This window comes from Ylistrum balloti, unplaced genomic scaffold (genome assembly GCF_031769215.1).
Source record: "Ylistrum balloti isolate Yb309-2 unplaced genomic scaffold, AGI_CSIRO_Ybal_v1 Utg369778, whole genome shotgun sequence".
In the NCBI taxonomy this organism is placed as follows: Eukaryota; Metazoa; Mollusca; class Bivalvia; order Pectinida; family Pectinidae; genus Ylistrum; species Ylistrum balloti.
This window is the reverse complement of record NW_026781968.1, coordinates 419,305-442,117: the sequence shown is the minus strand read 5'-3', so window position 1 is coordinate 442,117 and position 22,813 is coordinate 419,305. Positions and strand designations below refer to the sequence as shown.

Below are 22,813 nucleotides of genomic sequence, written 5' to 3'. Positions count from 1 at the left end.
CTATGCCTGTAATCACCCCTATGGGAAATCGAATAAATCGGTTGCTCGCAGCTGAATTTTCAAATGGAATTATAATGATGAATACAGAGACATAGTACACACTTTAGGGCGATGGTTGATGACAATATCAGAGATAGCTTACGACCTCTAGTTACTACACCACGTGGAACCTCTGGTAATAACCAATAAAACAGACATCTTTCCTTGTTTATCCGCTGGTTAACAAACTGTTATCATTGGTGGAGTTGAGATAGGTGGTTCTCTTACCCTGCTCATGTGTGTTTTTCTTATCTCAATTCTTCGAATTGTTGACGTGATTCGATTGTTCTGACATGGAAATCCCCGTCTCAACCCTAGGCTGAGATAATGAAATACCATAGCAGTAAAAAGCACGGATTTACCTGTCTAGGGTAAGAGACAGATATATCTATTGATGTCTACCAAAACAATTAATTAATGCTTAACAATGAAGTAAATTTATAAAACTCATTACGGTGAAAAATTAGGAAGAAAATAGTGACCAGGATTTAAGAGCATAGACATAATAACAATATCCTAATTCTAGTCCAGAAACGATAAGACGATATCACCAAGACTCTTGAAATAGAAGGTCAGGAAGTAGCTTCTGGTTCATTAACGACACCTACCATGTCTACTCACTCAGTGTCACGTAAAACCATTAACTAGTTCTAAACGTCAGAATTTTCAGTAAAGAAATCAAATTTCCCTGTGATAATGAGGAAGACCATGCATCATGCTTATGACTTTCGTGAACCCAAATCTGCTTGAACGTTGCGTTAGAGTATGTCTATCAGCTACAAACGTCTAGGACAGGAATCGTGACGTCACAAGTCATTAATGTTAGCTGGTGTGATTTGAGGTTTATAGATGGCGCTTGTCATCAGTTAGTTGGTGTGATGTGAGGTTTATCGATGACGCTTCTCGACAGTGAGATGGTGTGATGTGAGATTTATAGATGACGCTTGTCGTCAGTTAGTTGGTGTAATGTGATGTTTGCAGATGGTGCTTGTCGTCAGTTAGTTGGTGTGATGGTATGTTTATAGATGGCGCTTGTCGTCAGTTAGTTGGTGTGATATGAAGTTAATAGATGACGCTTGTTTTCAGATAGCTGGTGTGATGTGAGGTTTATAGATTGACGCTTGTCGTTAGTTTGTTGGTGTGATATGATGTTTATAGATGGCGCTTGTCTTCAGTTAGCTGGTGTGATGTGAGGTTTATAGATGGCGCATGTCGACAGTAAGTTGGTGTGATGTGAGGCTTATAGATGACGCTTGTCTTTAGTTAGCTTGTGTGATGTGAGGTTTATAGATGACGCTTGTCAGTTAGCTGGTGTGATGTGAGGTTTATAGATGACGCTTGTCGACAGTAAGTTGGTGTGATGTGAGGTTTATAGATGGCGCTTGTCGTCAGTTAGTTGGTGTGATGTGAGGTTTATAGATGACGCTTGTCGTCAGTTAGTTGGTGTAATGTGGGGTTTATCGATGACGCTTGTCGTCAGTTAGTTGGTGTGATGTGAGGTTTATAGATGACGCTTGTCGTCAGTTAGTTGGTGTGATGTGAGGTTTATAGATGTCGCTTGTCGTCAGTTAGTTGGTGTGATGTGAGGTTTATAGATGGCGCTTGTCGTCAGTTAGTTGGTGTGATGTGAGGTTTATAGATGGCGCTTGTCGTCAGTTAGTTGGTGTGATGTGAGGTTTATAGATGGCGCTTGTCGTCAGTTAGTTGGTGTGATGTGAGGTTTATAGATGGCGCTTGTCGTCAGTTAGCTGGTGTGATGTGAGGTTTATAGATGGCGCTTGTCGTCAGTTAGCTGGTGTGATGTGAGGTTTATAGATGGCGTTTGTCGTCAGTTAGTGATGTGAGGTTTATAGATGGCGCTTGTCGTCAGTTAGCTGGTGTGATGTGAGGTTTATAGATGGCGTTTGTCGTCAGTTAGTTGGTGTGATGTGAGGTTTATAGATGGCGCTTGTCGTCAGTTAGCTGGTGTGATGTGAGGTTTATAGATGGCGCTTGTGATGTGAGGTTTATAGATGGCGCTTGTCGTCAGTTAGCTGGTGTGATGTGAGGTTTATAGATGGCGCTTGTCGTCAGTTAGCTGGTGTGATGTGAGGTTTATAGATGGCGCTTGTCGTCAGTTAGCTGGTGTGATGTGAGGTTTATAGATGGCGCTTGTCGTCAGTTAGCTGGTGTGATGTGAGGTTTATAGATGACGCTTGTCGTCAGTTAGTTGGTGTGATGTGAGGTTTATAGATGGCGCTTGTCGTCAGTTAGCTGGTGTGATGTGAGGTTTATAGATGGCGTTTGTCATCAGTTAGTTGGTGTGATGTGAGGTTTATAGATGACGCTTGTCGTCAGTTAGTTGGTGTGATGTGAGGTTTATAGATGGCGCTTGTCGTCAGTTAGTTGGTGTGATGTGAGGTTTATAGATGGCGCTTGTCGTCAGTTAGTTGGTGTGATGTGAGGTTTATAGATGGCGCTTGTCGTCAGTTAGTTGGTGTGATGTGAGGTTTATAGATGACGCTTGTCGTCAGTTAGTTGGTGTGATGTGAGGTTTATAGATGGCGCTTGTCGTCAGTTAGCTGGTGTGATGTGAGGTTTATAGATGGCGCTTGTCTTTAGTTAGCTTGTGTGATGTGAGGTTTATAGATGACGCTTGTCGTCAGTTAGCTGGTGTGATGTGAGGTTTATAGATGGCGCTTGTCATCAGTTCGTTGGTGTAATATGAGGTTGATAGATGGCGCTTGTCGTCAGTTAGTTGGTGTGATGTGAGGTTTATAGATGGCGTTTGTCATCAGTTAGTTGGTGTGATGTGAGGTTTATAGATGGCGCTTGTCGTCAGTTAGTTGGTGTGATGTGAGGTTTATAGATGGCGTTTGTCGTCAGTTAGCTTGTGTGATGTGAGGTTTATAGATGGCGCTTGTCTTTAGTTAGCTTGTGTGATGTGAGGTTTATAGATGACGCTTGTCGTCAGTTAGCTGGTGTGATGTGAGGTTTATAGATGACGCTTGTCGTCAGTTAGCTGGTGTGATGTGAGGTTTATAGATGGCGCTTGTCGTCAGTTAGCTGGTGTGATGTGAGGTTTATAGATGGCGCTTGTCTTTAGTTAGCTTGTGTGATGTGAGGTTTATAGATGACGCTTGTCGTCAGTTAGCTGGTGTGATGTGAGGTTTATAGATGGCGCTTGTCGTCAGTTAGTTGGTGTGATGTGAGGTTTATAGATGGCGCTTGTCGTCAGTTAGCTGGTGTGATGTGAGGTTTATAGATGGCGTTTGTCATCAGTTAGTTGGTGTGATGTGAGGTTTATAGATGGCGCTTGTCGTCAGTTAGTTGGTGTGATGTGAGTAGGCGCTTGTCGTCATGGCGCTTGTCGTCAGTTAGTTGGTGTGATGTGAGGTTTATAGATGTCGCTTGTCGTCAGTTAGTTGGTGTGATGTGAGGTTTATAGATGACGCTTGTCGTCAGTTAGCTGGTGTGATGTGAGGTTTATAGATGGCGCTTGTCGTCAGTTAGCTGGTGTGATGTGAGGTTTATAGATGGCGCTTGTCGTCAGTTAGCTTGGTGTGATGTGATGTTTATAGATGGCGCTTGTCGTCAGTTAGCTGGTGCGCTTGTCGTCAGTTAGCTGGTGTAATGTGAGGTTTATAGATGGCGTTTGTCGTCAGTTAACTGGTGTGATGTGAGGTTTATAGAATAGATGGCGCTTGTCGTCAGTTAGCTGGTGTGATGTGAGGTTTATAGATGGCGTTTGTCATCAGTTAGTTGGTGTGATGTGAGGTTTATAGATGGCGCTTGTCGTCAGTTAGTTGGTGTGATGTGAGGTTTATAGATGGCGCTTGTCGCTTGTCAGTTGTGATGTGAGGTTTATAGATGGCGCTTGTCGTCAGTTAGTTGGTGTGATGTGAGGTTTATAGATGGCGCTTGTCGTCAGTTAGTTGGTGTGATGTGAGGTTTATAGATGGCGCTTGTCGTCAGTTAGCTGGTGTGATGTGATGTTTGCAGATGGTGCTTGTCGTCAGTTAGTTGGTGTGATGGTATGTTTATAGATGACGCTTGTCGTCAGTTAGTTAGTGTGATGTGAGGTTTATAGAAGACGCTTGTCGTCAGTTAGTTGACGATGACGCTTGTCGTCAGTTAGTTAGTGAGATAGGAAATTTATAGATGACGCTTGTCGTCAGTTAGTTGGTGTGATGTGAGGTTTATAGATGTCGCTTGTCGTCAGTTAGTTGGTGTGATGTGAGGTTTATAGATGGCGCTTGTCGTCAGTTAGTTGGTGTGATGTGAGGTTTATAGATGAGTTAGCTGGTGTGATGTGAGGTTTATAGATGGCGCTTGTCGTCAGTTAGTTGGTGTGATGTGAGGTTTATAGATGGCGCTTGTCGTCAGTTAGTTGTGTGATGTGAGGTTTATAGATTTATTAGATGATAGATGACGCTTCTTGTCGTCAGTTAGTTGGTGTGATGTGAGGTTTATAGATGACGCTTGTCGTCAGTTAGTTGGTGTGATGTGAGGTTTATAGATGACGCTTGTCGTCAGTTAGTTGGTGTGATGTGAGGTTTATAGATGGCGCTTGTCGTCAGTTAGTTGGTGTGATGTGAGGTTTATAGATGACGCTTGTCGTCAGTTAGTTGGTGTGATGTGAGGTTTATAGATGTCGCTTGTCGTCAGTTTGTTGGTGTGATGTGAGGTTTATGGATGGCGCTTGTCGTCAGTTTGCTGGTGTGATGTGAGGTTTATAGATGACGCTTGTCGTCAGTTAGTTGGTGTGATGTGAGGTTTATAGATGACGCTTGTCGTCAGTTAGCTGGTGTGATGTGAGGTTTATGGATGGCGCTTGTCGTCAGTTTGCTGGTGTGATGTGAGGTTTATAGATGACGCTTGTCGTCAGTTAGTTGGTGTGATGTGAGGTTTATAGATGGCGCTTGTCGTCAGTAAGCTGGTGTGATGTGAGGTTTATAGATGACGCTTGTCGTCAGTTTGTTGGTGTGATGTGAGGTTTATAGATGACGCTTGTCGTCAGTTAGCTGGTGTGATGTGAGGTTTATGGATGGCGCTTGTCGTCAGTTTGCTGGTGTGAGGTGGAAGCGAAACGTTCCGAGATGAGAAATGAATTTCCACTATTTTTGACCAACCAGATTAAGTGATCTATAGTAACTAATTCGTCACAGATGAACCCGAAGTGTACATAAAAATGAACGATTGATTTGTCGCGAGATTAAATTTCAGATAAATCAACGAAATTGTTATGTTCTGTACCAACAGGAAACAATATCACGGATTTCTGGTCTATACACAAAGAGTCTCTGTGGTGTAAATGACGCTACAGTGAAACTTTTAGAAGATACTTTTGCCGGGTAATGTTTTCTAGTGGATATAATTAATGTGTTATATTTATAACTGGGTAATGTACGAGATAACGGCCCAATTATTGACAACAGGAACGGAAGCTAGATTCAGAAGATGGACTACAATCCACAAGCTGCATTTATCAGCTTAGAAACACTGTCATTGATAGCTTTGACAAATTGCTGTATACGTGTATCATGCATTAAAAGCATCGCTGATCAATTTCCATACTGACACACAAGTAGAGTGGCTCATCCAGAAGATTTAATAACTTTTTTTTCTTTTTATCTTTTATCATTTTATTATTTTTTATCAATTCACAGGCGGTAATCTTGATATTATTGTCAAAGCATAACGTTGTGAAATTTTACTAGCGTATAAGAGAGTATTCATTAAAGTGACCTTTCCTACGTAAATAAATTCAGACCGTTTTTCATGCAGCAGCAGTGGTTCGGTGTCTCCTACACCATCCAATAACAGAACAATAGACTTATAGTTATATGGGTTATACAAGTAAACATGTACACTATCGAACCTGCTTAGATCGACAATATTTCTAACAAATTCTTGCTACTTTCCAAACTCTGAGATAAAATGTAGATGATAGTTAATTTATTTTGTCTCTGTGACAATCATACTTGTGCTCATTACAGAAAAGCGTTACATTTACCAGACATGTCTGGAAAACGTTGGTTCTGTTACAAGTAAAAAGGTAACTATCAAAATGCTATCAAACATCGTGATATTTCTTATTTCAATAAGTGGTTATCATGTGCCTGGCTAACATCAAGGTCAAGCCATCAGACTGTACGTCAACATATCGAATCAATTAGGGATTCCTACACGTGCTGTTCGCATCCACATGGACGTTCAGCTGTCTGAAGATGTCAAGAAAAATAGTTGGTGTGCATTTGTGTGGTAGACTCGTTGAAAAGGTTGTAGACCAAATATTGTACACAATCGTCTTAGTGTAGCTAAAGAATTCTACATTCTCGGATAACCACGGTATACTGCCACACTCATATTTCTCTGATGCCGAAACATTATTTAGCTGTAAGCTAATAAATTAACGAATATTTTTTTCAAACGAACTTTCAAAATTAATAACTAAAAACAGAGCTTTACAAAGATCATCTCAACTCCGGACATTTCTCGAAAAATAACAATAAAAAAGCAAAAATAAAGCGGATATATATATATTTTTTTGAATGCCAGAATTGGCGACATCCGCATATGATGACAACATTTGAATTCTCCTAGTTTATCCTAATATAATGTACTTGTTTGTGTCGTCCACGGAGACATTCTTACCAATCTGTGCCGTTTTTATGATAAATCATGTGATTAATGTGTGTTCAATATCAGGTTAATTTCGGTTTTTATCTTCATAGAACTACGATTTGTAAACAACCCAAGTTTCTCCAAAACTCATCACAACCGGCAGAGATATCCACGTACATATATCTCATACTGCATATTTCTGTTCTCTCGAGAAAGCACGGAATGAATCACATTTGAGAGTATTTTTGTAAATTAATGTTTCAATATCTTATGAAGCCTGTTTCCTGACTTAGCCTTTCCAATGATTACACGGGTTTACCAGCTACGTAAGGCGGAATTCAGTAAGAAGACTTCGTAGTACAGTCACATCTAATCACAGTTTACTAAAATAGTGATGAATCATTTTATTACATTTTCGCCAGTTAATTTAAGAGAAAAACCACGGTACAAAAATTACATAACCAGAAACCTGAAGGCGTTGTTTACTAGTAACACGACCTTCAATTCCACGGTAAACTTTCATTCCCTTGATAGCCAGCAAACAATACAACACATATTACATTATCAGAGGTCAATCCCAATACCCAACCGAACATATTGGATGTGGGGCTAACACGTTAGACATTGCAAGAGGATTCGTGCCATCATCAGCGATAGCTATAAGTTGCCGCCATATTTTCAGCCGCGTAGTAACTTGTCACAGGTTAAACTCTCTGAAGGTTTAAAGCAAATTCTGTCTCTTCGTGACATGACAATGAAATGTTTGTTTGTGTTTACATTTTTTAATCATTTCTTTAAAATTGACTATATTTCATCGCGCACTGCGAAGTTATAATGAGTGATATAATGACTATTAGACACACTTGAAAAATATATATGCTATTACTGAAGACACTATCAAATATTAAAATATTAAATATCCTCTGCATTCACATCGCCTTACCCTTCTCTCAGATCCTTTCACAAAACCTGCTCACAGGAAGCTAGAACAGGAAAATTCCACACCCATCACTTAATACATAACGCTAATTAGCGCGCGCTCCTGCACTTGATTTTTATGGCATTGTTCATTATTAGACAGATAATTGTCTCACTCAGAATTATCTTACTTCACAACGTAATAAATATCTGGTTGAGCCTTTCCTGGTACTTTATTTCCTAAATTTAGTTCTGTCTAATTCAATTTTCTTTTGTAATTCAAATGCATTTGTTGATTAATTGATTTTTGGCAATTTTAAAAACGTTTTGCTAAATCCTTATTTACTTATTGATTATCGTCTAATTAGTTCCTGATTAACTGACTGATTACAGTTAGATTAATGACTAATTGATTAATATTCAACTTATTTATTGATTTTAGATGATTTCAGCTGGTTGTGTTAGAAATAAATCACCCAAACTTGTTTTCTAGAAAAGTCGTGAAAAAAGTAAGAAAAGAAACGACATGGAATCTGCTGACCAATCAACGTCACACTAAAGCTTGAATTGTCAATTTAAAGTAACCGTTTAGTAGTAAAAATATATTTCCAGAAATCCTTGGAACAATTGGTTCTGCCTTTGTTTTATTTTCTTATAGATTCTTTAATGACAATAAGAAACTCGGCATGCCAAAACAAAAAAGATGGGGCAATACTCTGATACAATCGTTAAAATAAGAAATGGGAGATCTTTCCCGGGCTGGGTCGATGACTCTGGAAACAACCTTTCAGAACAGAAGACTTTAATGCTTTCTATGCTCTCGTTGATTTTGTGAGTCCATGTTTATGTTTTCGTGGTGTCGTAACATGGGATCTCCTCGGGTTGATAGACATCACAGTGGTATGTTTCCCAGTAGTACCGGCTGAGAGAGGAGAGGGATGACAGTGACAGAACCATATCTCAGCCAGACATGGAGTACATGTAATCTGGATGTGTAAATCTGCAGCAGATATACGCCACATACACTGTCCACACAACGCTAACGTTATACTGCTCTTCGACTGAATCATTTTCATTTTATTTCTTTGGCCCAAAATGTAACCCAATTTAGATTACTTCAGTGTTAAAAGCATGTACTTTATGCGTTCGTTATTGTGTTACATATATCGAATCTGTACAATGTCTTGGTCGTTTATCGTTCCCTTGTCTTCATCGAGTATAAACTTTACGATAAACAGTTCCTTTATAAAGAATTATACTACCCATGATGTGAACATTTCTTCATTCAAACCATTCAACAGACAAAGGGTTCAATTATAATATCAGAACATTAGCCTAACAATTGCGGATCCTTACGACAGGACAAAATAAACTAATATTTATTATATAACCAGTATTACATTTAATTCATATACTGTGCTATGTGAAATCGAGACAAAAAGTATATTTATCAATAAAGGATATTTAATCTCGGTTAGTACAGCTGAAGAAACAGTGACCAAATCAAAATATTGATTGTCATGCGGCATTTATTCTCGTGGGTTTCCATGAACTTTTAACATTAGGTTTAGTTAGCTGTATTTATCCGCAAAATCAAGTGTCCACGGAAAAGTCTTTCTGGTTTTTTTTTTTTTTTTTTAATCACGAAAATTAAATCCCGTGAAAATGTATGATTTGACAGTACATGTAGAGGTTGGATGATATGGCTGAAAAAATCCCATTTGTCAAACTATGGATTGTGGAAACGAGAATCGTATACTCACAAGACCTTATGTAGACACAGCATCATTGACACAAGGGCATTCTTTCTCCTACATAATGTTTTCTGAGATGTTCTATTATCAGTTGACATGTACGATTCGTCCGATATTCGTATAATTGATTGTTTCCCTGCCTCTCTATATATTGTCATAAAATACGGCCTAGAGTGATTATAATATACCATAATGTGACACTAATGACGCTGTTTACAGTTACTTGATAAAATGAGAAGGGTGATAAGGATAGTGTATAATGGAGAAAATGATCGCTACCATTGTAACAAGTTCAGACCGGAAGTTTGAACACCTCATACCATCTTCATTAAAGACATTAATAGAGTTTGCTAGCTTAGGGAGGACTATTCCTCTGTAATGGATAGCATAATCATCTATTATAAAATCTTACATCTCCTGCTTCGATAGCATCGTTGATGTGTTCAGTACTCGAAATTTACAGTTCTTAGTTTGAGAGCGTGACGTCACTCTTCTTGATTAAGATTTACATCAAGCTTAATCTTCGAACATCTTGTATTAGCAAATCCTTTACCATACAGAACTGATAAACTACATTGGCAGTATGTAAAAACCTTTTGTAGCATTCTTTGAAAGAAATTGATTTAAGAGAAAAATGCACTATCTGAAGTAAAAAGATTCAATCAGGCCGATATTTACAATAGGCAGGTATAAATATCAACATCTCATTGAGTAAAATCGACAAAACATTAAATAAATATACATACATTGTTCTTTGAGCTTTACAATTAGTGTCTTGACAGGATAAATACTTCTAGTAAGAGCATAAGGAGTATGTATGTCAAGTAGAGCATGGCAGGGAAAAAGCATCTTGTCGAGCGAGGGGGTATACATCTAGCAAAAATATTTCCGTAATGTTATAATCGATGGAAAATATTCAAGGTTCTTTTCATCATTCCACTGTGTATACACGAGGAAACATTAACATAACAATATGATTATTGATAGAATATATACACGGTTCTTTTCACCGTTTTACTTGTGTCGTGTTTTTTGTCAGAGTGGAAATATGTAGCAGTTTATACCAGTCTATCTCAGGACGGTTCGCCAAATTTTCTGTAATTTTTGATGTGAACAATTCTTTCTCTATGTGGAAACTTCAAAAAACATTATATTGTACTTTAGCTTGAAGGTTGTCATGCTGTTTACTTCTATTGTAAATAAAACATACATGAGGAACTTAATTGCCTTCAAACTGTTGTGATCCATCGTATAATGTTCTGATTAAAGAACAGCAGGTATCTACTGACAAATCGGACAATAATTTAGAATACGATAACAGACTCGACTCAACAGACGTTTCTCACAGGTTTTATTTGAAGGCTAATTCCTCAGTAATTCACATTTTAATGAGGCGGTCTCTCATGGGTAATTAGGTTTTACAGGACAACCCTTGGTCTATCCGTGAGGATTACAACAGTCAATAAAGGATATTTTTGGATTGACTAAAAGTAAACCCCAGATTTCGGATTGTGAAAACGGTGTGTTCAAGTATGTATTTTATACAATCCCGATCAGTATTCAAAAAGACACACAAGAGTATATCACCTTTCAATATAAATCTAAAACAAATTGTAACATACAGTTGTTTCCTCTGAACACTCATAAGTGAAACTAAGGACAACCCCTCCTCAAATGTGTGGCACTTGCCCAAGGCGACATATAAGTATTATTATGTCAGCGTCGTCATTGTCGGCGCCGTCGTTCACACAAATGGTCAAGGTCACGGTTACTATGAAAAGAAAACTATTTTTTCAGGATAACTTCAGTACCTTTTGTCCGATCGTTCTCAAACTACATGCAGTGCTTCTTTACCAAAAGTGCTTGCTTAGAATTACTTTTCAGGTTCCAAGGTCAAATGTCACAGTTACCGTTAGGAAGTTTTTTTTTTTCACGATTATCTGAATACACATTGGCCGAAACAAAGGACATTGTTTACATATATAGGAGATTAGTTTTCATGCGATAACTTGAGTTTTCTTTGAACAATTACACTCAAACATCATGCAGTGCTTCCTTACCAAAGGAGCTTGCTTAGGATTGCTTTTCAGGTTTGAAGGTCAAAGGTCAATAGCAATTGTTCCATAAGACTTATTTCCAGAAACCTTGCTGGGCAGGCGACACACCCACTGTATAATGCTTGTTGTAACCGTTAGATAAATTTGAACTCATTATAATCCCTTCATTATAATCCCTTCATTAACTCGAGGTGTACCTGTGAGAATATAGTCAGTCACTGACTGAGACATCAATGATGTGCCACGATCACCAGTGTACAGTATCATAGCTTCACTATGTACCAGATCTGAAAACAATTATGTTTCTTTCCCGTTGTACCAAAATGGAGAACGATGGCGATTTCACAGCGCTTTTATAAATATCACAATTAACAATTGTTAAATTATAATGTGCCAACAAAGAGAAGAATTGATTCCTTTGCCATGTTTCAAATAATGTTTTTTTTTTCCCCAGGGATTTAGAAACGGTGTAAGACGCAGAATTACTTCCCATGATTTGTTACAACAAGATCTACAGGGTGCTTATATCTGAGAACCCTAAATGACAAATGAAAAATATCATTGCAACATTAATAAAAGACAGTGATTTCATACGTGGTTATTGGTTGGTTTTTAGATAAGTTAATACTTACACTGCCTTAGGCTTACATATAATCGATGGAGCTTGGAAAATGAACTAACTAGCTTCCAAAAACGAATTAGCTTCCAAAACCCAACGTAAAATATGTTTTAGCTTTCACAATATCTCATTAAGATACGATACAATGAATTCTCGATGAGACAGTTTGCTCCAGGCCAAACACTTCGTGTTGATGTATTTGGAGGCTAAACGATGATTAAGTAAACAATGCTTTTATGAATATGCATGAGCAGGAAAATACTTTTCCTTGATCTTAAATATATAGTTAAGAGAGACGCAATTAACGCGTATTCAATCTATATTAAGGACTTGGTACCAGTTCCAGACTAACTACAAATGGATGGATCAATACAGTCACGTCTTATGGCTTTATACTGACTACATTTTCTTTTATTTCTCAATAACGCTAGTGATTTTATATAATTGATATTTCTAACTGTGTTTTGGGATTTCATTTTTTAGATATTTTGTTGAGAGCAATTATCCTTTCCATTCAAGGTATCGGAGATGTCTGTATCGGATATATCTGTATCGGATATATCTATATCTATATCGGATATATCTGTATCTTTATCGGATATATCTGTATCGGATATATCTGTATCTATATCGGATATATCTATATCTGTATCGGATATATCTGTATCTGTATCGGATATATATGTATATCTATATCTGTATCGGATATATCTATATCTATATCGGATATATCTATATCGGATATATCTATATCTATATCGGATATATCTATATCGGATATATCTATATCTATATCGGATATATCTATATCTGTATCGGATATATCTGTATCTGTATCGGATATATCTGTATCGGATATATCTATATCTATATCGGATATATCTATATCTATATCGGATATATCTGTATCGGATATATCTGTATCGGATATATCTGTATCTGTATCGGATATATCTGTATCGGTATCGGATATATCTATATCTATATCGGATATATCTATATCTATATCGGATATATCTGTATCGGATATATCTATATCTATATCGGATATATCTATATCTATATCGGATATATCTATATCTATATCGGATATATCTATATCAATATCGGATATATCTATATCTATATCGGATATATCTGTATCTGTATCGGATATATCTATATCTGTATCGGATATATCTATATCTATATCGGATATATCTATATCTATATCGGATATATCTGTATCGGATATATCTGTATCTATATCGGATATATCTGTATCTGTATCGGATATATCTGTATCTGTATCGGATATATCTATATCTATATCGGATATATCTATATCTGTATCGGATATATCTGTATCTGTATCGGATATATCTGTATCGGATATATCTATATCTATATCGGATATATCTATATCTATATCGGATATATCTGTATCGGATATATCTATATCTATATCGGATATATCTATATCTATATCGGATATATCTGTATCGGATATATCTATATCTATATCGGATATATCTATATCTATATCGGATATATCTGTGTCGGATATATCTATATCTATATCGGATATATCTATATCTATATCGGATATATCTGTGTCGGATATATCTATATCTATATCGGATATATCTATATCTGTATCGGATATATCTATATCTATATCGGATATATCTATATCGGATATATCTATATCGGATATATCTGTATCGGATATATCTATATCTATATCGGATATATCTATATCTATATCGGATATATATGTATCTGTATCGGATATATCTATATCGGATATATCTATATCTATATCGGATATATCTATATCGGATATATCTATATCTATATCGGATATATCTATATCTATATCGGATATATCTATATCTATATCGGATATATATGTATCTATATCGGATATATATGTATCTGTATCGGATATATATGTATCTGTATCGGATATATCTGTATCTGTATCGGATATATATGTATCTGTATCGGATATATCTGTATCTGTATCGGATATATATGTATCGGATATATCTGTATCGGATATATCTATATCTGTATCGGATATATCTGTATCTGTATATCGGATATATATGTATCTGTATCGGATATATCTGTATCGGATATATCTATATCTGTATCGGATATATCTATATCTGTATCGGATATATCTGTATCGGATATATATATCTGTATCGGATATATCTGTATCTGTATCGGATATATATGTATCTGTATCGGATATATCTATATCTGTATCGGATATATATGTATCTATATCGGATATATCTATATCTGTATCGGATATATCTATATCGGATATATCTATATCTATATCGGATATATCTATATCGGATATATCTATATCTATATCGGATATATCTATATCTGTATCGGATATATCTGTATCGGATATATCTATATCTATATCGGATATATCTATATCTGTATCGGATATATCTATATCTATATCGGATATATCTGTATCGGATATATCTATATCTATATCGGATATATCTATATCTATATCGGATATATCTATATCTATATCGGATATATCTGTATCGGATATATCTATATCTATATCGGATATATCTGTATCTGTATCGGATATATCTATATCGGATATATCTATATCTATATCGGATATATCTATATCTATATCGGATATATCTGTGTCGGATATATCTATATCTATATCGGATATATCTATATCTATATCGGATATATCTATATCTATATCGGATATATCTATATCAATATCGGATATATCTATATCTATATCGGATATATCTATATCGGATATATCTGTATCTGTATCGGATATATATGTATCTGTATCGGATATATCTATATCTATATCGGATATATCTGTATCGGATATATCTGTATCTGTGTCGGATATATCTATATCTGTGTCGGGTATATCTATATCTGTATCGGATATATCTATATCTGTGTCGGATATATCTGTATCGGATATATCTATATCTATATCGGATATATCTATATCTATATCGGATATATCTGTATCTGTATCGGATATATCTATATCTATATCGGATATATCTGTATCTGTATCGGATATATCTGTATCGGATATATCTATATCTATATCGGATATATCTATATCTATATCGGATATATCTGTATCGGATATATCTATATCTATATCGGATATATCTATATCGGATATATCTATATCTATATCGGATATATCTGTGTATATATATCTATATCTATATCGGATATATCTATATCTATATCGGATATATCTATATCGGATATCTATATCTATATCGGATATATCTGTGTCGGATATATCTATATCTATATCGGATATATCTATATCGGATATATCTATATCTATATCGGATATATATGTATCTGTATCGGATATATCTATATCGGATATATCTATATATATCTATATCGGATATATCTGTATCGGATATATCTATATCTATATCGGATATATCTATATCTATATCGGATATATATGTATCTGTATCGGATATATCTGTATCGGATATATATGTATCTGTATCGGATATATATGTATCTGTATCGGATATATCTGTATCTGTATCGGATATATATGTATCTGTATCGGATATATCTATATCTGTATCGGATATATCTGTATCGGATATATCTATATCTGTATCGGATATATCTGTATCGGATATATCTGTATCTGTATCGGATATATCTGTATCTGTATCGGATATATATGTATCTGTATCGGATATATCTGTATCGGATATATCTATATCTGTATCGGATATATCTGTATCTGTATCGGATATATCTGTATCGGATATATCTATATCTGTATCGGATATATCTGTATCTGTATCGGATATATATGTATCTGTATCGGATATATCTGTATCTGTATCGGATATATATGTATCTGTATCGGATATATCTATATCTGTATCGGATATATCTGTATCGGATATATCTATATCTGTATCGGATATATCTGTATCTGTATCGGATATATCTATATCTATATCGGATATATCTGTATTTGTATCGGATATATCTGTATCTGTATCGGATATATATGTATCTGTATCGGATATATCTGTATCTGTATCGGATATATATGTATCTGTATCGGATATATCTGTATCGGATATATCTATATCTGTATCGGATATATCTGTATCGAATATATCTGTATCTGTATCGGATATATCTGTATCGGATATATATGTATCTGTATCGGATATATCTGTATCGGATATATATGTATCTGTATCGGATATATCTGTATCTGTATCGGATATATATATATATATCTGTATCGAATATATCTGTATCTGTATCGGATATATCTGTATCGGATATATATGTATCTGTATCGGATATATCTGTATCGGATATATATATATCTGTATCGGATATATCTGTATCTGTATCGGATGTATCTGTGTCGGAGATAACATCCATAACATACGGAAATCCCACCTGAATATCGACATCCATCACGGAAACCCCTCTTGAATATCGACATCCATCAGGCAAACCCCTCTTGAATATCGACATCCATCATGGAAACACCTCTTGAATATCGACATCCATCACGGAAACCCCTCTTGAATATCGACATCCATCACGGAAATCCCTCTTGAATATGTCGGCATTGTAAAGAGCTTATGTTTTTTGTTTTCGTTGATATATAAAAATGAAGTAGCCATGTTTCAGACCATACATCGATTTTCTTTCTAAATTATCATTAATACTTTCTGCTGCTAATAAGAATATTTACACAATAACATAAATTGAGGTGTCATCTACAAAGAGGTCAATAAATATAGAGATACTTACACAATGTCATTTATATAAACTGAAAACTGGACAGGTCCTAAGATCACACCTTGGAGTACGTCTGCATCAATTTTCATTGATAATAATGACATTCTGTTTCCTCTCCGTTCGTTAGTTTAAAAAAAATCACTTTTCCATCCATTTTAATGTTAATCAGTGAATCAGGCTTTTGTGCCAAACGCGGTCAAACACCTTACCTATGAAACACAACACGTACTTCCCTCCCCGACTCAACTACCCTTCCAAAATCCTTACTTATATTCAATAATTGAAAAAAAAATCTCTTTATCATCCGCAGTGACATACTAGGAACCATTATATGATTGGTAGGATGTAATACGATTTATTAGAATTCCAATGAATAATTTATAATTTACTACACAACACGCGATGATATGATAAATGTATCACAAGCATTAATACTTTTATTACGTAAACGTCTAAAAATCAACCAATCGATAAACGTCTAAAAATCAACCAATCAGTAAACGTCTAAAAAATCAACCAATCGATAAACGTCTGAAAATCAACCAATCAGTAAACGTCTAAAAATCAACCAATCGATAAACGTCTGAAAATCAACCAATCGATAAACGTCTGAAAATCAACCAATCAGTACACATCTAAAAATCAACCAATCGATAAACGTCTAAAAATCAACCAATCAACTGGGGAATATTTTGTAAGATTTTTCAAGGAAAAAAATACGAATTGTAATGCACATCAAAGGCGGATCATGTAGCGTGATTAACACTGACTTGTTATGTATACAATCATGAGCAATATTTCTGTCACTTTCTTATGAAATACATTTTTGTTCGGTCGGTAGCATAATATCAAAACAAACAACATTAATAAGTTGTCTACGATAGGAATCATAATCACCAGAGGGACCAAAAAATGTGTAACTTATGTAACTCAGATGACATTGAAGACGAATTAAATCTTATTTTAATGTGCAACTTTTATCGTTACCTAAGATACCAGTTTATTAAACCATATTATTACAAAAGCCAATTGTTTTCAAGTTGATTAAGTTTTTTACTACTCAAAACATTAATGAAATGAACGGCTAAAAATCATTTCTGACTTTTAGTTTAAAACGTCGTAATGTTTAATATACATTCTAATAATACGAAAATGTGCTCTTTTATGTCTGGCGTTCGCGTACTGCACGATTAATGTCTTTTAATTATAAAACTGTATCAATTTATCGTTGTATATATCGTTGACCGACTTTTATAAACACGTCACAAGAAACCAAATCTTGTGTTATGCTTTCGAAGACAAAGTTAAAATATCATATCATTGATCGACTCTCATATTTCTCCTATGGAGATAAAGCTGAATCACCCCACTATTGATCCACCAATATATGTTACATTTGAAGACGTCAAAGCACCCCACTATGGACCAAATCTTATGTTTCACTTTTGAAAGCGATTTTGAAATACCCTACCATTTCCGAACTCTTAATTTTACCTTTGAAGGGGAAACTAAAACATCCATTAATGTTTAAACTTGGTAGGTAGAACCAAATTGTACAAGTATTGACTATGTTTTTTAATGTAGACAAACATAATTATTGTGTAAACAGAGACCAAGTATCCATATGATTTGAGCATATTACTACATTATATTCAGAAGCAGTTCATAAACATCTTCTAGATTGTTTTCGAAAGAAAACTACGGAGAGGAATGAGTAATGAGTGACAGAAAATCTTTATCGATTTGTCAGTCTCTGTTCTCTCTTTTCAGGTAAAGCTATACCGTTGCTGGAGAATGCAGTAGTTCACGCCTCTGTTCTGACCATCCTCGCCATCACCACAGAAAGATTCAACGCAATATGTTTCCCTTTAAAGAGAACGCTCAAGTTCAAAGCTCGTGTGGTTGCCAAGATAATAGGTGTGATCTGGACACTATCCTGTCTTACAGCAATACCTTTTGTCTTTATGACAACTGTTGAGGACGCGATCTTCTACGACGGGTCTCCGTGTCAGGTTTGTCGCACAAAAGTCGAGGAGGCATGGCAATATGGCTACCTCCTGTCGATGCTTTCCATTTTCTTTGCAGTGCCTCTGTTCGTCCTTGTCTTCATGTACGCCAAAATCATCCGATGTCTAATATACGACTCCACATCTATTCTGTCGCGTAAAAATCCAAGCTCAATATATAACATCCGAACACGTCATCAGGTGGTGAGAATGTTAGTGGCCATCGTATTGTTATTTTTCCTTTCTATGTTTCCATTGCGAGTAGTAACATTGTGGGTTATATTTGCTCCACCTAACAACGTGGAGGCACTCGGCATGGAAGGTTACTTCAATCTCTTAGCCTTTGTCCGGGTCATGTTCTACCTCAACAGTGCTGGTAATCCTGTTATTTATAGTCTTACCTCCACAAAGTTTAAACTGGCCGTGAAGAGGGTTTGGGGTACATACAGTCCTGCCAACGGACAGCCTCTCTACAGAAACACGCAGCACATGGATGGGAAAGACATCAGTCTGCAACGTTTTACGACAAACCAACTGGACGCCAACAGCAATAATTCACGGAGAATCTGTAAAGAAATATCTTTCCACTCGATTTCATAATATTTTAGTATGTTTTCATTGCTTTTATGGTATAAATACTTAACCTTCAATGGACACATCAACCATTATAAAAGATCGTTCAAATTACTGCATTATATCGTCTTCAGCATTTCTTACTTGTGAATCTGGCGAACTTGGCATGGGAGGGAGAATGAGGATGGGAAGGGACTGATATCGAGGGAGGCAGAATGAGGATAGGAAAGGACTGATATCAAGAGAAGGAGAATGAGGATAGGAAGGGACTGATATGGAGAGAGGAAGAACGAGGATAGGAAGGGACTGATATCGGGGGAGGGAGAATGAGGATGGGAAGGGACTGATATCGAGGGAGGCAGAATGAGGATATGAAAGGACTAATATCAAGAGAAGGAGAATGAGGATAGGAAGGGACTGATATGGAGAGAGGAAGAACGAGGATAGGAAGGGACTGATATCGGGGGAGGGAGAATGAGGATGGGAAGGGACTGATATTGAGGGAGGGAGAATGAGGATAGGAAGGGACTGATATCGAGGGAGGGAGAATGAGGATAGAGTGAAAGAAATTAAAATCCATTATTAAAGCGAATATATACTGTGTGTAGATCTTTCACTTTTCGTTTTTGATAATCCTGAAATTCCATGTAGATTTAACTGCAGGTAAATTTTAATTCCCAGATCTGCATTCTTTTTATAAATGGATGTAGAGATGTCTACAGGGACGATATTGATAATCGCTCTTTAGTGTACATAATTCCTTAGTCTGGCACATACCTTCTTTCGTTTCCTATCAGAAATTATTAATCAATGAGATGTTTTACGTTTAAAGTGTACGAAGAGACTTTATAAATCCTATCGTAGAGTAAAGGCAGAAAATGATATTAATTAGACAGTAGTTGCTGTATATGTGAATCTTCGCAAAGTAAACAGGATACAAAGAGGTATGGTAGTTTGGCATGAGATTGTTGTGAACTTTGTTGAAATTAAAAGTGACGTTTGTTTCTTATTTATTCTATAAAAGAGTGGCTCTTATCTATTCTCTTAATACAAATCTTCTGACTTACAAAAGGGGATGAGTACACAAGCCGATCCTGTCAGAAAGACATTGAACAAGGACATTAACAGCATCTGAAAACTGTATTCGGAGCTTTTTGCGATACCGTCTTCAGCATAAGAGACTTAATGGGAGAGAATGCGTCATGACAAATTGACAGCTGTTTATGTACTTTTGTCCATTCACTGAATAGTGATCTGACGTGAAGACTTTGTCAAATGTACTCTTTTCTCGATAAAACAAACAGACGTTAGCGAAAAGCTAGCAGCTTTCAGCCGCTGTTTGTGTGTTGACAATAAAAAACTTTTCAAAATACATCTCTACCAAACTATCGAATCTCATCCTGAACATCAATGATGACATTTCATTCTCCGTGTTTACAAGAGAAATTATCCAACGAAGAAAAACACGCAATAAAAAGTAAGTATGTGTCGTATGTTATTGAAATCATAGTGGTTTTCTTGTTAGGAAAAGAAAACGGTATTTCAACTGTCTTACAAGTATTAAGGAAACATTGATGCCGATCAGCCTAGCTTAGTAAGAATTTGGATGGCGTAATGCATGTTTTATAACATAACCTGATTAGTTACAAGAACATATTACCTTAAGGTCACAGACATTTTCGCAAATCAAATCAATCTTTAAAAAACAAAAACAAAACAAAACGAAAAACTGCGTAAAAGCGTGATCTTTTTTAACGTTATGACGGCTCTAATGTTAACTTACACGATTTATTGAATATTTTTATTACATTTTTCCCAGTGAAATATAGAGAAATATCTCATTTTTAAAAATGTATGCAAAGAAGCACTTTTTAAAAATTGTTTTTAGGTTTTTTCCACAATGTACAGCGTTAATATGAGGAAGTAAATCACAAAAATAGTCATAGGTACATTTACCTGTTCAGGTGTCATTGTGACTGAAATAAGAAATTAGTTAATGACACATTGCCATGGTCAAGCAGTACACGTATTATATAAGGTTTATTTGACAGTTTTCAACAAGAATATCTTATGAAAGTTAATTCTTCGTCTAAAAGGTTTTTTATACCAACATCTGGTTGAAAGTATCAAATTCCAGTCATACCTACATAAGCCAGTTAATTGTAATGTTCAGAAACCTATTTCTAAGATCCTTTAGCAATTGAACGTGGGCGATACCAGGATGTACCAAGGGAAGGAAGATATATAAGACCAATATTATTTTATTGTTAAATGTCAGTGTTATGCAGATATTCGTACCAAATTGATTAAGTCATACTATTTAAATAAGTCCAGTATGTTTAGATTAATTCAGTTACTCAAAGTCGAAAATCTAAAAGAACTTAAAAATTTAGGAAAGTATCTAACATCAGCAAATAAACGTAGGAAAGATTTATTGTCACAATTTAATTAGTATTTTCGTGGTTTTCACCAAAACTGTGACACCAACGTTATGAATGGTGACAAAGTGTGCGTGATGGTAAGAGTGTGAGTGTCTTTGTCCTTTTAACTGTTATTTATTCAATAATTGTATAACTTACGGAAATAAATTGAATGTACTATATAACAAGAGAGCAGGGATCACACCTGCCACAGAGGAGACCAGCTGGGTATAGGTAAATTTACCTTTGTTTCATTTTATCACACTGTACATAAAGATACTGATGAACCAAATTTTCTATAAAGATATGTTTTCTCATTTTGTAATTATATCAGCTTCATCATCTCAAATTGTATAATGTATGGATCTGTACAAAATTTGTATAACAGATATATGAGCCAAATTATTGATGACTGGCAGTTTTAACATCTATTGTACACATATTTAAAATAAAATCTTATTTTTGATAAAGGCATGCATTATATTTGTGTGACGTTTGCCTTACATAATCATGATACAATCATACTTACAGCAATCCTTCATTTCACACATTACTGTATGCGTATTTGTTCATGTTAGATCCTATCAATTTTATATAAACAGTGGATCGCGGCCCCTTGGGGCGATGGAGGCGGGGCCCATTCGGGGAAATAGAGCAAATTCTGTAAAATCCTACACCTCCAGTAGGAATCATTGGATTTTGCCCAAATTTGGTCAGAAGCGTCTTTGAGTGAAGGGAACTCAATTTTATATCAATGGGGGATCTCGAAAACAGTTTAAATCCCCATCCCAAAACCATGTATAACATTGCTGAGCCTAGAGAGATAAACACAATCGTGATGTAAGAATTGGCTGTGGGGTCTGGCCCCACCCCTAGGGACTTTGATTCCGTGTTATATCTTTGAAACAGATGAGATACACACACTTTATAAGACTGAAAGTGATCAAGGCTTCCAGGATGATGGATCCTAACCAGGGAAACTACCTGGTATTTGACC

General features: G+C 35.8%; 1 protein-coding gene across 1 annotated transcript in view; it reads left to right on the top strand.

Annotated features, from left to right (window-relative positions):
* The window catches only part of LOC132544061 (growth hormone secretagogue receptor type 1-like), a 35,914-nt gene that overhangs the window by 5,972 nt on the left and 7,129 nt on the right, over window positions 1-22,813 (top strand). Inside the window, exon 2 of the mRNA XM_060207627.1 lies at window positions 18,588-19,391. Coding sequence (XP_060063610.1) covers window positions 18,588-19,391 — 804 coding nt within the window. The remainder of the gene's footprint in view (window positions 1-18,587; window positions 19,392-22,813) is intronic.